We start from the raw sequence: 16,344 nt of genomic DNA, 5'->3' as shown, positions 1-16,344 counted from the left end.
TACTATTGTATTACCAATGGTGCTTTATGTGTTATACTCCGATTTTTATACCAAATAAAATAAATCAAATCAACCATTTAATGCTCTGGAGCACTGACAAAACAAGTGTGTCCCTGTTCTCACATGCGTTAAATTGCTGCTAAAAATAGGCATTTTCTCATCAGCCTTGATTTCTCTCTTTCTCTCTCTCTCTCTCTTAGTTAATAAGGCAAAAACAGCAGCTTGTCCTATTACAGATAAACTGCAAAGCATGAACTCCTCTGTCCTTTTCAGAAAACTTAAAGCTACAGCTTTAGCTCTGACTGTTACGAAGTGCTGACACTGGAGACTCCTTCCATCAATTAAAGTTAATCAAACATCTTTGAACAGAAAACTTCACCATATCAACAATTATACACACTTTTTGTAGTTTTGTTAAATTAAATGTTTTTAATCTCTTTATCTTTGGGCTTAGATTATGTGAAGCATCCACCATACAAGTTCCTCTGAATGAGCGGTTACTATAGAAACAGTACCATATTAGGATGAGTGTGTGGCACACCTAAAATAGGGTGACCACATTTAGGTGGTAAGACTCTTTAATTAGTATTATAATTATTTTTGTTCATGTATACATTTATGTTTTGAATTAGAAGTCGTATATTGCCTTGAGGCGGCACGGTGGTGTAGTGGTTAGCGCTGTCGCCTCACAGCAAGAAGGTCCTGGGTTCAAGCCCCGGGGCCGGCGAGGGCCTTTCTGTGCAGAGTTTGCATGTTGTCCGCGTGGGTTTCCTCCGGGTGCTCCGGTTTCCCCCACAGTCCAAAGACATGCAGGTTAGGTTAACTGGTGACTCTAAATTGACCGTAGGTGTGAATGTGAGTGTGAATGGTTGTCTGTGTCTATGTGTCAGCCCTGTGATGACCTGGCGACTTGTCCAGGGTGTACCCCGCCTTTCGCCCATAGTCAGCTGGGATAGGCTCCAGCTTGCCTGCGACCCTGTAGAAGGATAGAGCGGCTAGAGATAATGAGATGAGATATTGCCTTGACGCGCTTCGCTTATGTTGGAAATGGGAGGGGCGGAACGTTTGTGTTGTCACTAGTTGCTCCGGGGAACAGTAAGGGAGCGGAACTGACGCTGTTTCCTCAGAAGCAATCTGGGAAGGAAACAAGGCGCACTGTGTCCTCATTCCTCTGCTTTGTACAGGCACTATGCACTATGAAATGCACTATGAAATGTTATGTTATTCTAACAGACCATATTAGCGTGAGTGTGCATGTAGAGTTTGTGACATGCTTTAATGAGTTATTTCTGTTTAAACGACATTAATAAGTGGGAAAGTTTGCACGCGCGGACGCCATTTTGTGCCGAGCGCGACTGCAGTTGCACTAGTTAAAGTGGGAATAAGTGACATTAGAGCTCCTGTACATGATGCATTTCCAGCTAGTTATGATTTGTGTGTGTTTACTGTGAATGTCTTATTGTTAAAATGTAAATATTTCAGTTTACAAATGTTTCCCCGCCTGTTTCCTGGTAAATATAAGTTTAAACTGTAACACAAGCACTTTGCTAGTCACACATTTCAGTGCTGTTTTACAGAAGCAAGGTTTGGAGTCTGCTGTATTTAAAGGGGTCTGATACACTACTGTAAAATTACACTACATGGAAATAGTGTTTTGAACCAGTTTATACTGGGAAAGGGAAATGTAATGTATTTGCAGAAACTGTTTATTGATCTAAATTATAGATAAGTGTTGATTAGAAAACAGAAGGTGAGAGAAAATGTGTTATTGAGATCGAAGTATTGATTTAAGTGAGATAAAGGACTGAATTGGGAAAATGTGAAATTGAACACCATAAAACTGAAATGAGGGAAACAGATGTGTTGTACTTATGTGACTTATAATCTATGATAAATTCAGACTGTGCTCACTCTAGGACCCAAATTGTTTTAGCGAAAAGTGCTAAAGACTCAAATTTTTCTTTAGCAATTTGCAATTTTGCTTAGCAAGAAATGCTAAAAGAACAATTTTCTTTTTAGCAAAGTAATTTTTTTAGCAAGATTTGTTATACTTCTAAATGTTTCTTGCACTGACATAATATTGAAAAATGAATTGTTATTGTAGTTTGTTGGTGTTTCAATAGTGTTTGCAAGCTTGTTTCCTGCCTTTGTCTTTCCATGTTCTTGATTTATGTTCATAGCATGCTTATTTATTCTTGAATCCTCTTATTTTGATCATTTCATCAACTGTATATATGTAATGAAATTGTGTGTTTAATTTAACCCGCTTAATCTGGTTTACGGAGTCCATATTTTTCATTATAATTATATCTAACATCTGGTGTGATGTGCTTTGCATTCTTTGCTATCTATGCACCTTTTAGCCCTTAAGGCCAATTTATGCTGACAACCCAGTCCTCGTAGATGGTGTCTGCGTAGCCCCCCCCACCTTCGCAGACGCTCTGCATGCACCTCCCAAAAATTGTGACCACCGCAGAAGCCTCACAGACAAGAGGGCTCTGATTGGTCCACTCTACATCCGCTGTACACGCACTTTCGCTTCCCTACTTTCCCGATTTGTTTTGTTTTCACGACCGCCATTTTTAAAAACACGAGCGAAGATGGAGCAGCACGAAGAGTGGTTGATCGAGGAAGTGAGGAAGTACGTACATCTATACGACTCCAGTTCTAGTCATTATAAGTAACCGGAGGATAAACACTCCACTAACCACACCCACCAACTACTCCTAGCGACTTCGCGCCCCCTTGCGTTGTGGTGGTGAATAACATCGTGCACGCCTATTACTCCCCGTTCAACGATAAATTACAGCTGTCTGCGAAAGCCTTGTCGCAAGAGCATGCAGAGGCCCTTAGTCACCCTCTGTAGTATGCTGACTGGCCTGTGTGGGTATGTGTGTGTGTATTGAGGTTTTTCATCCACGTGACCAAGTCATGTGAGGCTGCCATTTTGGACGTCACGGCTCGAATCAGTTTGAATGCGAGGAAGGCGACAAACGAAAAACATGTTATTAAATGTCATTGAAATAACTTCTTAGTCTGTTGAGACATGGCCCGTTATAAATTTGCTGTTACCAGGCAATGACCAAGAACTGTATTATTAGGGTCGGTGTCTGTGTTGTAGCAGTGCACTAGCAGCTAGCTGTTAGCACTAGCTAATGTCAACAACATCATAGCTGGTATGTTACTGTAGCAATGTTTACGTTCAGTCATTTGGATGACTGTTAAAACCTTTCAGTCTCAAGTTTTTCCTTTACTGTATTTACTAGTTTACTGTAATTATGATCCGGCAGCTATTTACACCGGATCCAGTGTAAATAGCTGCTGGAGCGCGCTCCGGCTTGCTCCCCCTCAAATTAAGCAGCGCGCTGAGCAAGCCGGAGCGCGCTGCTTAATTTGAGGGGGAGCAAGCCGGAGCGTGCTCCGGAACCTCGGCCGGAGCACTCCGGGAGCAAGCCGGAGCGCGCTCCGGAACCTCGGCCGGAGCACTCCGGGAGCAAGCCGGAGCGCGCTCTGGAACCTCGGCCGGAGCACTCCGGGAGCAAGCCGGAGCGCGCTCCGGAACCTCGGCCGGAGCACTCCGGGAGCAAGCCGGAGCGCGCTCCGGAACCTCGGCCGGAGCACTCCGGGATCAAGCCGGAGCGCGCTCTGGAACCTTGGCCGGAGCACTCCGGGAGCAAGCCGGAGCGTGCTCCGGAACCTCGGCCGGAGCACTCCGGGAGCAAGCCGGAGCGCGCTGCTTAATTTGAGGGGGAGCAAGCCGGAGCGCGCTCCGGCAGCTATTTACACTGGATCTGGTGTAAATAGCTGCCGGATCATAATTACAGTAAACTAGTAAATACAGTAAAGGAAAAACTTGAGACTGAAAGGTTTTAACAGTCATCCAAATGACTGAACGTAAACATTGCTACAGTAACATACCAGCTATGATGTTGTTGACATTAGCTAGCTTGACCTTCAAAATGGCGGACACCGGGGCATCACGTGACCCTGTGACGTCAGGTGCAAAACCTCAATAATTGGGATCCGTGTGTGTGTTTCGGGGGAGGGGGTGTCTTTATGGGTAGGATGAAGGGAGCTCAGTGAGTTAAAATCAATGGTTGTTTCTTGTAAATTAATCTCATAACCCAAATATAACGATATTCACCATTAATTTCTCAAGTGAAACTTGCAGTCAAAACTTTGAACCATGTGCGTCAAAACGCTCTGAAAACAAGGTACACTTGGTCGATATATCCTGGTTCATCTGTGAGTTCTTCCAAAGTTCTGTCAGGGTTGATATAGAAAATACGTCTTTAGAATGGTTATATCGTGTTTTTATCCCTAACTGAGAAAGCTAACAGAATATTCTAATGTTATCTCACTTTTTAGATAAGTTTTTGTCATACGTAAAGTCGGATAATTTATTTTAAACAAACCTCGCTATAATCTTGTTCACTAATGAGCGAGAATTGGCGACATTATCAGCGCAACTCGGAAATTGATCATTTTATATGTAAGCTCCGATGCTATTGGAAGACGTAATTTGCGGTCAACCAATAAGAAGCTTCGAAACTCGGGGGGCGTTGGTTATAAATCAAAACATCGAAGATGGACATGAAAGGCAGGGCCTGAATTTCATTTTTCAGAATGGGGGGTAATTCCCCCCCTCAGTGACTCAAATGGGGGGGATTTACAGTTTGGGGGGGATTTATACAGTTTGTGGGGAACGCTACTTGTGGGCTTAAATAGCTTAGGTCTTACCTTCTGCCACTACTCAGATTGAAGATCTCTACAGGTATGTAACCTTTTGTCACCATTTGAGGTATCCTTTTTAGTAGACTTCATTTTGATATCTCCAAATTTGGATAGCATTGTCAGACAAAGGGTGGATAAATGCAAGTATTATTCCCACCAGCCGTCTAAGATATGGACTGTTCAGTTTCGGGTGGAGGGTAGAAAACCACCACAAAATGAAAGGGATCCTTTACAGCATGACATTGCTGACTGACTGTTATGCCATCAAACACCAATAGCCTTTTTCTAGCAGTGCAAGTAAGGCTCTAGGAAGAGTTTGGAAGGTTGTGTGCCTTTTAGTTAAGCTAATTTTACAACCTCTTTAGTGTTGCTTTACACAGCTGCTTCTTCCTCATCTTCATGCACTATTCTTTAAGTGTCACTGCTTCGTTTAATTATAAAAAAAAGAAAAAAATCAGTCTGTTCTTAATAGCACTCAATGAATTTATTGACACAACAAGTCTAACTTAAAATCTAACTTAAACCAGTCTGCTGACTTTTCAGGATTCTCTTAATAGTGGAGCAGATAACTAAAAAAATCCTTCAAATGGTGACACAAGCATGAAATTTTGCACAAATACCCTCCTGGATATACTCTTTCAGATTAGGATCCTGGCCACGTGAAAATTCAAGATGGCGACCTTTTTTCAAGATGGCCACCATCAGTATCTGGCAATCTCACACCGAGACCATATATCTGTTGAAATAAACATGCTTTTTCCATTTAAATGAACTTTAAATCATGGGATTGTGATCATGAACTGTTTCCCACAATCTACCATGTCATTCAAGATTTAAACAAAGAAGACCTCCAAGTCCAACCTAAACTATCGGAGCTAGGAGAGCCCAGCTCTGCCTGCTCCGTATCCAGCCACAGACCAGCAGTGGCACTGGGCACAGCCCAGTTATCATGGGGCCACCAAACCAGGCGAACCTGGCTCCAGCCCCAGAGAACATAAAGAAGAGAAGAAAATGTTGTTCTATTATGCACAATCAGCAAAGACATCCAACAAAAAAAAATTAATTGCATTGAACTGCATTGAAAAGAAAGCAACAGGATTCGATTTGTTTTACTTACAGTGACATCTATAACTTCTATGTTATCTTATCTCGTATCTGTTACTGCCCTCTAGTGTTATCTTAATATCTACATTAGTAATACTGTTACACAATCTTATACATATCTTATAACTATAAAACACTTATGACTAACTTAACTCTAACACTTAACTCTAAAACACACTTAACTCTAACACACACTTAACTCTAAAACACACTCAACTCTAACACACACTCAACTCTAACACACACTCAACTCTAACACACACTTAACTCTAAAACACACTCAACTCTAACACACACTCAACTCTAAAACACACTCAACTCTAAAACACACTCAACTCTAACACACACTCAACTCTAACACACACTCAACTCTAACACACACAACTCTAACACACACTCAACTCTAACACACACTCAACTCTAAAACACACTCAACTCTAACACACACTCAACTCTAACACACACTCAACTCTAACACACACTCAACTCTAACACACACTCAACTCTAAAACACACTCAACTCTAACACACACTCAACTCTAACACACACTCAACTCTAAAACACACTCAACTCTAACACACACTCAACTCTAACACACACTCAACTCTAAAACACACTCAACTCTAACACACACTCAACTCTAACACACACTCAACTCTAAAACACACTCAACTCTAAAACACACTCAACTCTAACACACACTCAACTCTAACACACTCAACTCTAAAACACACTCAACTCTAAAACACACTCAACTCTAACACACACTCAACTCTAACACACACTCAACTCTAACACACACTCAACTCTAACACACACTCAACTCTAAAACACACTCAACTCTAAAACACACAACTCTAACACACACTCAACTCTAACACACACTCAACTCTAAACACTTATGACTAATTTAACTCTAACTTATTTGCAACTATATAAAAAACCTTTAGGCTGTAGGAAGTCACAATAATCCCAAAAGTGATGGTCTGACAACGCATGCCATCCACCAAAAGACAAACAAAATCAATGCGCAAAATTTATCTACAGTTCACATTTGCAGGAGCAGAGTGCTGTGCACACAAGGCCCAGCCTGAAGCACTTGCATCTACCACGGCAGCTGATTTTGCAACCACATTTGGTCAGTTGCTCACAGCTCTTGGCTATGGGAGCATTGGCCGTCCAGAAAACGTGCCACTGTTCACCAGACTTCTGCCATCCCCAGTCAGCAGGACTCTCAGGTTCAGGCTGACACAGGGTTGCCTGGCCCCACACACAACCGGCCTGGTAGGCAGCACGCTTGGTATGTTATAGAAGAGCGGCTTTTGTTGGCGGGATGGCCTCATAAGGTCGTTGTTTCCTGGCAAATAATTTGAGCCTCGCCTCATCTACAGTGGCAGCCGTGCTGGATCTGTCATACATAAATATGACAAACTTCTCCAGGATGTCAAGGTCGCTCTGTTGCACTGTGAGAGGGTACTGACTCAGTTTGGAGAACACAGGGGAGACTTCTGGGAAGATATAGGTCTGCCAGGCAGTCTTCTTTCCCTTGTTTCTGAAAGCTGACACTACACTGAAGGCTAACCTTCTTAAATTTATATCAGAGACAACAAAATCTGTAAAATTAGCATATAAGAGCATAAACATGGTTCACTTGGAAAATTAAATTAAGAAAAGAGGGAAAATAACAAAAAATTGTCACAATCGGGCAGCCATCTTGGAAAATGACGGCCATCTTGAATTTTTGGCGTGGCCAGGACCCTTTTCTAAAAGAGAGGACATTAAAGCATATTTGTGGAGAATTTCATGCTTGTGTCACCATTTGAAGGATTCTTATGAAATATGCAATTTACCGCTGCACTATAACTATGTTTGTGTTATTTGTCTCTTCTTTTAGTGGCCATCTCTTTAATCAGTGACCTTTGCTTTTTCCTTTTATAACATTTTATATCATCTTTTTTTATCAACTTTTATATCATTTTTCTATTCTCATGTCTGATCTGATCATCCCTGTCCTCTGTTTAATGTCTACAATTAAAATAAGAAAACACTATCAAACTGTTCTTAACACTGAATGAATTTACAAACTTTGTTTCAGTCCACATATAGAACGTTAACATGACAACAGTCTTTGTTGACTTTTCAGGATTCTCTTATACCATATAGCCCTGTCTCCTGTGTCATATGCCATCTTTAATTTTAAAAAAATCAAATTCTCAACACTGAACAATTCATCTTTGCTGAGTGCAGGATTCATGTACATATGTAGTCTTTCCTACCTTTTCTCCTAGTGGTCATCCCTTTTGTCAGCATCAGTGTCCTTTGCTTTTCCTTGTAAATACTTTTTTCTTATAGCCATGCTCTGATCTAATCCCCTTTGCAACGTCGACGTTAATGTTAGCTGTCTCGTCCTGTGTGTTCTCAGCAGTATTCTCAACGGTATCACTAACACTGCTATTACCATCATCGGATTCAGGAGTTTTTCTCTTAGCAGGGGAAACTTCTGCCACTGCACTTGTATGTTTTAGCCAGCGGTCCAGGTTTGTTTTACAGCGAAAGTCCGAGAGAGGAAGAGTGCGCGCGCTGTATCTGTGTGTGTGTGAACTGTCTGTGTCTGCTGTTTTTTTTTTTTTTCTGAGTAGGCTACGAGGGGAGAGGTGGGTCAGTCAGTAAAAGGAGGGTTAAATTCAAGTAACCTTGAGAACAGAAGGTGGTCGCACATTCACACTGATCCATTATTAGATTGACATTGTCAGGCAATGCAGTAATGTGTGCGGGAATCTCTCGCATTAGAATCGTTAAAGGTGTGGGAATTAAAAAAAATATGCGTGATACCCGCAATCCCGCGCCCAAATTCAGGCCCCGAAAGGTACTGTTTATCTTGAGAAATCGCAATTGTTTGATGGATTTTGCTTAAACTTTAAATGACTTTCGCATAAAATGCGAATACAGATGATTTTCTTTTCGCGAATTGGAATAAAACTTTGCAATTTGCGGACGTGCGAGCGGCTAGCGTGAGCCCAGACAGAGAAGCGATCTGGAAAAGAAACAAGGTGCACTGGGTCCTCATTCCTCTGCTTTACCTGCTTTATACAGGTCATGTATTTGTTACCGCGGTTTCCCATCCCTGGGACCCGTAACAAGTGCACTGTCAGAGCTGCTGTTATAGAAAATTAATCAACACCTTTTGACCAATCAGAATCCAGAATTCAACAGTTACATGGAATAATGTTATAGTGAGTATTTCTGCACTTCTCTGTTTCCATACAGGTATAAACACCTTTATAAGAGATTAGGAATGTGTTCATTCTTCTCATCACTGAATGGATTATTATTATTATTATTATTATTATTATTATTATTATTATTATTATTAATTATATTTTGCTCAATAAAAGTTTTCATCTGTATCTACCAGTCTGTATCTCACATATGAGAGTGAATCTCTCCCTGATAAACACACACTCAACTGTTTTACTGACTTTACTGAGCCTTGTTCGACCTCACTGACCACAAATAACACCTACCTTTTAAAACTTATTTCAAGATTATTTAAAACATGAAAGAAAAACAAGGAAATGCAATAATTGTGCAATATTTTTATTCACACCCTTCCGAACATCAAACCTGTTAAAATGTGAAAAATTCATGACGTACCTCTTGCTGTAATCCTGACTTTATTACTGTAGTCTGTGTCGTAGTCTGTGTTTGTCCGTGCGTTCCGCCTGCGTGCTCGACACCGATACACGGTTTCTCCTGCAGTATCAACTGTCACTCTGAGAGTGTTGGTGTCTCTAACTTCAGTGTTCAGATGTTGCAAACGCTGATTGTATTTGTCCCAGAGAAACTGCCATCCAGCCCCCTGCTGCAGCTCACAGCTCAGAGTGATGGTGTCTCCAGTGTAGACGGAGCTCTGAGGATTCACTCTCACAGTCGCTTTGGGTTTTTCTGTTGGTATGAAATGATGAAGGTGTCAGAGCTGCTTTTCACTTCACAACAGAAGCAATAGATTCACTGTGTTCATTAAATGCTTTAATAAATGTTTCTAATGTAAACATGTCTAAAATAAACATTTATATTTAACATTTGATCATTATACTGCAAACACATTACAAAAGCCAGAGGCTTCTGCAAAAGACATGATTCTTGTGAATGAAGTTGGTGCCAACGAGTCAAACTAAACAAACAGGGACTCAGTTACTGACAGCTCAAAATCTGAACCCTAAAAAATAATGGAAACACATTAAATTAAAACAAAACCCCCACAGACTGACCTGATACAGTCAGTGTAACAGCATCACTGATCTCTGAATCCTGTCCACTGCAGGTGTAGGAACCACCGTCAGAGGCACCAACAGACAAGAGAAACAACTCCTGGTTTGTCTGGACTCCGAAGGCTACATGTTCTCCCTGTGATAATCTGGAATTATTCTTATACCAGCTGTATGGCTGCTGAGTGTCTCGTCCTCTCTGTGTGTCACATCTGAGAGTAACATGCTCTCCATTGAACACATGTGTATCAGGCTGAATGGACACCACAGCTTTAACTCTCCCTGTAATAATAATAATGATAAGTTAAAAATGTACGTAAAGTAATTCCCAAGTATACAGAGGTGGAAAGAGTCATTTTAAATAACACTGAATAATTTAATTAGACATAAACTATTTTTACAGACTGAGTATGAGTAAATAGTTTTGGCATCTCTTGATACAGATACGAAAATGTTACCTTGTTAGTATTGAACCAAATGTTGACATTTTTTGGGTGGCAAATGGACATTATGAATTTTCTGCACCTGCAAGCTTTAAAGTGCATATCATGGGTAAATTCAGGAGCAGGATCAATGTCATTCTCCAATTTTATATTCAACTTTGGTCAAATATCTGTCATTTTGCATTTTGTGCAATTTTTTTACCTTGTGCAATACCAGAAAAATTCAGTTGAAATCAAGCCATTTGAGGCGAATTGGTCCGCCTCTTAAAAAAACTTGGCATTTGGATTTCCCGGGAAACATTGATTTTCATGACGTTGCGTGCGGGATGCCTCCCTCTGAATCCTACGTCAGCGCTGGTTTGTTTATGAGAAAACGACCTGGTGATTTTCTGCAAATTTCTTCAACGTTATCACGTAATTATTAAAATGGTTAACAGATGTATCGTAGGAGGGTGTAGCAACACCAATCATGATGGGATTAGTACTCATCGTTTTCCAAAAGCCCGGACAACGAGAGAGAAATGGTCTACACAGGCTGTGCGCTTAAACCATGCAAGCTTGCGCAGCCTGCTGGCGCTTCCGTAGGTAACGTCACGAATCAGGCTCGAGACTCCCTTGGGATTTTTCCAGACGTGTTTTATTTGAATTTTTTCTGCTGTAGACAGATGGCCGTCTGCAAAATTACCCTTCTGGATGAGTGTCAAGGGACATACTTTCATATATAAAAAAAAATGAAACTGGTCCAGGATATGCCCTTAAACTACCCAATACTTTAAAAATATCCAGATTTAGAATTCAGACTGACTGTAACATTTAAAAATTTTATTCCATCAGTAACATGTTCATGTGTAACATATCTGAGTAAAAACCACAGAAATATTCCTTGTATACCAGTCAAGTGAGAAGTGCTGTTATAGGAAGAAAAAATAATCTCCTCTGGTGTGGTGTGATTTGGCCTGATGTGAAGCAGAGGGATCTGGTTTATACTTTGTACCTTCAGAAGCAGCAGCAACAGCACACTCACTGTGTATCCTATGTACATCCAGAACATTTAAAAACAACATACACGAGATATAAGAGCCAAAAATCTGTCCAAGTTTCCAAGTCATACTGTAAAATGTTTAATGTCACTGGGCATAAAAATCCCTAAACACACTGATGTACTCTGTCTCTAAGGGAACTTTCCTCTGCTGTCGTGATTCTTGTCATGAGCTGCGTCTCAAATCTAAAATTCAGACCTTATATTCAAAAGTATTTACTAATCTAGAAAATCCTGATGGCTGGTACACAAATCAGACCTTTTGACCTTCCCAAGCTACTGTGAGTGTGTTATCTGCCTTGGTTTATCCCATCACTTCATTCACTCATGTTTGCTAGTTATAATGTCAGTACAATAAGCTCGCTTAGACATCAGAATGAGCAACATACTGAAAAACTGCAGAGAATTTCCTGCTGAGGGTCTGTTAAAAGAGTTTACAGCAGAACAGGACATGACTTCGCTGCAGAACTGTAAAGAGATTCAGGTGTGTGTTGGAAAGTGAATGTGTATTCATGAGGCTCGACTGTCATGTCCAAAACTGTCAATCAGCTCATCAACCACACCTTGTTTTATCACCAAATAGCACCAATAAAATTAATTAATCATGAGACAAGATTGAGGTCGCTATCAGGGTCCATTTATAAAAATGACAGAACACGCTGAAAATAATTGGGGTTAGATGCAACTTAAAATGGAAGTTTGACACTTTTCCCATTGAGTAACATAAAAATGGGCGGGATTACAACTGTACTGCAGCCAGCCACTAGAAGGCCTCAGAGACAAGTTTGGCTTTACTTTTGAATCCCTGTTACTATGACAACCCATATATACAGTCAGTGGTTTTGCTTGGATCATAATTTGTCCACATTGTTGTTTTGTGTCGTCTGTTCATTAGTGCAACAACATACACTAAGCTCATGTCACATGGGATCACCTGGCTTTGTCTGTTCATACTGGAGCATTTTTAGTACCAGTATTGATGCATCTCTAAAGTAAAGGGATTTTTATGTCGAATTAAAGAACCACAGTGAAACTCATATAAAACTATGTATTCAAGTCAGAAGTTTTGTTGGTCATTGTTATTACCATCTGAAATGAACATAATGGTTGTGAATGATTAATAATAAGCTAGTAACAAATTCTACACAACCTTTATAACCCCATTAGAAAGAAGAAATTTACACAGTATAAAGGATGAAGTGCATACAGTATAAATCACCTTGAATATGGGCCACTGGTATCAGTGAAACCAGCACTAAAAAGGGAACAGAAACAGAAAACATGACGTAAATCTGAAAATTATTCAGTATGTTCATGGAAACAGCACACTGTAGACACAAAAGATTCAGTCTTATTCAGAAAATCAAAACTACCAGCTGTAAGAAATACAAAAGTCACTATTCTGCTCATTAATGCCTTTATTTCATGAAAATTGCTTTATTTAAAGCAAATTATGAGTAGCACACTGTGTGAGCACAATCGCTATCAAGTGCGTTAAAATGTAAATAACTTTTCTAGAATTTCACCAAAACTCATTGATTTTTCAGCATTGTAAGAGAACTCCCTAAAGTATTATTCAGCAAAACCCACAAATCTAGAATTTTTAACAGAATTTTAGTTCTTAAAATTTAACGTGATTATGGACGTCACACGTAACATTTACACCCGTGAAAAATCACTTTGAATGCTGTTTTGAAAGTTTTGATCAAATATTCTCTATAATAAAAAATTGCTTAAATATTATAAACACAGTCTTTTAATGTATCAAAAATTTATTTTGATGAAGCAAGGAAATTTGGAAGAAAATCTTTTGCTTGTTGTGCGCGTCATGCTACCAAAATCTAACTAACCCTTTCATGAACAATTCCAACTTTCATGGACTTGTAGCGCGAATAAAACTTTCAAAAAAATATATATAATACTTCTCACCCAGTAAATTAGAATCCTAGTTATTTATATCCTCATAGCTTCAGTAGATCTAGAGATTTAGTCAATTTAGTAAATCCCAAATGCTGTGAAACACGCCAGCCATCTATGGTGAGAAGTGCTGCTGTAGTTGAGAAACTCTCATTTCTCCTGCTTCCAACTAACTCCATGACCCATACCAAAATAACAATGTCACGCTCATCACTTAAAGGAACAGTCCACCATACTTCCATAATGAAATATGCTCTTATCTGAATTGAGACGAGCTGCTCCGTACCTCTCCGAGCTTTGCGCGACCTCCCAGTCAGTCAGACGCAGTCAGACGCGCTGTCACTCCTGTTAGCAATGTATCTAGGCTCAGTATGGCCAATGGTATTTTTTGGGGCTGTAGTTAGATGTGACCAAACTCTTCCGCATTTTTCCTGTTTACATAGGTTTATATGACCAGTGATATTAAACAAGTTCAGTTACACAAATTGAAACGTAGCGATTTTCTATGCTATGGAAAGTCCGCACTATAATCACAGGCGTACTAACACCTTCTGCGCGCTTCGGCAGCGCATTGATATCTGAGCTCCGTATCAATGCGCTGTCAAAGCGCACAGAAGGTGTTAGTACGCCTGTCATTATAGTGCGGACTTTCCATAGCATAGAAAATCGCTACATTTCAATTTGTGTAACTGAACTTGTTTCATATCACTGGTCATATAAACCTATGTAAACAGGAAAAATGCGGAAGAGTTTGGTCGCATCTAACTACAGCCCCAAAAAATACCATTGGCCATACTGAGCCTAGCTACATTGCTAACAGGAGTGACAGCGCGTCTGACTGCGTCTGACTGACTGGGAGGTCGCGCAAAGCTCGGAGAGGTATGGAGCAGCTCGTCTCAATTCAGATAAGAGCATATTTCATTAAGAAAGTACGGTGGACTGTTCCTTTTAAGGATGATTTATGCCAAGTTTCACGGAAAAATACAGTGAAATAAACTTGCTAGAAGCATTTTTCAAAATCCCAAACATTATGAAACATTTCTTGTAGGGTTTCAGGTTACAAATTTCGAGAATAGAGAAATTGTGGCGCAAAAGTTTGCCACTAAACTTGCGAAAATACTCCATCCTAGCGAGTTTCACAATCGAACTAGGCTACGTGACAGTCCGTGACCACCCAGGAATGTTCTAGAAGGTATGCTTCTAGGCACATGCGATCGAGAAAGACGCCATGTGAAGGTAGTAAAGGTAGTATTTCCACTGTCTTATGACGTTTTACCGCGAGAAACAATGCATTATGGGTAATCATTAAAATGCTGATTTCAAGGTTAAAATGGGTAAAAACAACTAACTTATATAGATATTGTAAAAATTGTGCCTAATAGTTATTTCAGTACTGTTAGATTTAAAGCCATGATTTAAGTTAGTTTTATAGCTACACGTGATTTAGGATTGTTAAGACTTTATGATTTAATATTTTAGAGCTTTTTAAGATCCTTTATTATAACAGTGATTTTAAACTATCCCTGTGTAACCTGACCTTCCTCCAGTGAAGAAGACACGCACTTCTTTGCTAAGACTAAACATAGTAGAATTGTCGTAAAAACATTTCGCGCTTTGACGTGCATAAATGCTGAAATTGCTGAAACATCCGTTGATATGAAATATTATTTTGCTTATGATTGAAGGTTTCATTTACTTACACACACACACTAATGGAATTAAGGAACTCCATGATTGTTGAATTAGCACAAGATATCCTTTTCAAACACACACACACACACACACATCCTACACCCACCCATCTACACGCATGTACATAGCCAAGGCCACACACACACATTTTACACACACCCTTGCATTATGGGTAATCATTAAAATGCTGATTTCAAGGTTAAAATGGGTAGAAACAACCAACTTTTATATAGATGTTGTAAAAATTGTGCCTAATAGTTATTTCAGTACATAAAATCAAAACCTGAATTTTTAACTTTTTTCCCTATGTTACACCATTGTGCATCTATAGCATGCTACTCATCAAATATTATTATTAAAAGTGTGATAATCTCAGCACTGGGGCATAAACCCATGTCCTAATGACACAAACTCATCACTCAGGACATTCAGACTGCAGATGGAGAACTTTATACCTCACCACTCACTCTAATGAAGACACAAAGAGAACATTTACTCACAGAGCATCACCGGGAGTGGATTGAGCTCCATCCTGTAACTCTAATGACTGACTGAGTGAGGTGTGGTGTGTGTTCAAGTCTCAGCACTTCCTGTGGTTTCTCGTGGTCAGATTACACTACAAGAAAAGAAAGAGAGGATAAGTGTATCCCAGATCTTTAACTTCTCTTTTAGTGTGTACAGGCACTGTATCTGCTCTTCCTTCCTCTTTCCAGAAAAATCTTCAATACTTCTTGGTTTTCTCAAACTCTCACATGCAAAAGAGCACGCAGTAGAGACTCCACTGCATTAAATCAAGAGAAGCTTAAAGCGTGACAAGCTACAATTTCAAGGTCACTCATCTTTCATCCAACTTCAAGCTCCTTTCAGTTTAGTGTTTAATTTTCAAAGTATTGCTGGGATATTTATGAATATGTTAGTTTCAAAATTATGTGGCCATCTAAGTCAACCCATCCATCCATTATCTGTAGCCGCTTATCCTGTGCAGGGTCACGGGCAAGCTGGAGCCTATCCCAGCTGACTGTGGGTGAGAGGTGGGGTACACCCTGGACAAGTCGCCAAATCATTGCAGGGCTGCTATTGCATTGAGACAAACAAAAATTCACTCACCTTCGCACCTACAGTCAATTTAGAGCCACCTATTATTCA

General features: G+C 40.0%; 1 protein-coding gene across 1 annotated transcript in view; it reads right to left on the bottom strand.

Annotated features, from left to right (window-relative positions):
- The window catches only part of LOC132882146 (obscurin-like), a 181,504-nt gene extending 165,775 nt beyond the window's left edge, over positions 1-15,729 (bottom strand). The window contains exons 1-3 of the mRNA XM_060915420.1: positions 15,699-15,729; positions 12,809-12,844; positions 10,111-10,389 (exon numbers count right to left, since the gene is read on the bottom strand). Of these exons, the coding sequence (XP_060771403.1) occupies positions 10,111-10,389; positions 12,809-12,844; positions 15,699-15,729 (346 nt within the window). The remainder of the gene's footprint in view (positions 1-10,110; positions 10,390-12,808; positions 12,845-15,698) is intronic.
- Positions 15,730-16,344: the final 615 nt, after the last annotated feature.

The sequence above is a fragment of the Neoarius graeffei genome, chromosome 1 (genome assembly GCF_027579695.1).
Source record: "Neoarius graeffei isolate fNeoGra1 chromosome 1, fNeoGra1.pri, whole genome shotgun sequence".
In the NCBI taxonomy this organism is placed as follows: Eukaryota; Metazoa; Chordata; class Actinopteri; order Siluriformes; family Ariidae; genus Neoarius; species Neoarius graeffei.
This window is presented reverse-complemented; position numbering and strand designations above follow the sequence as displayed.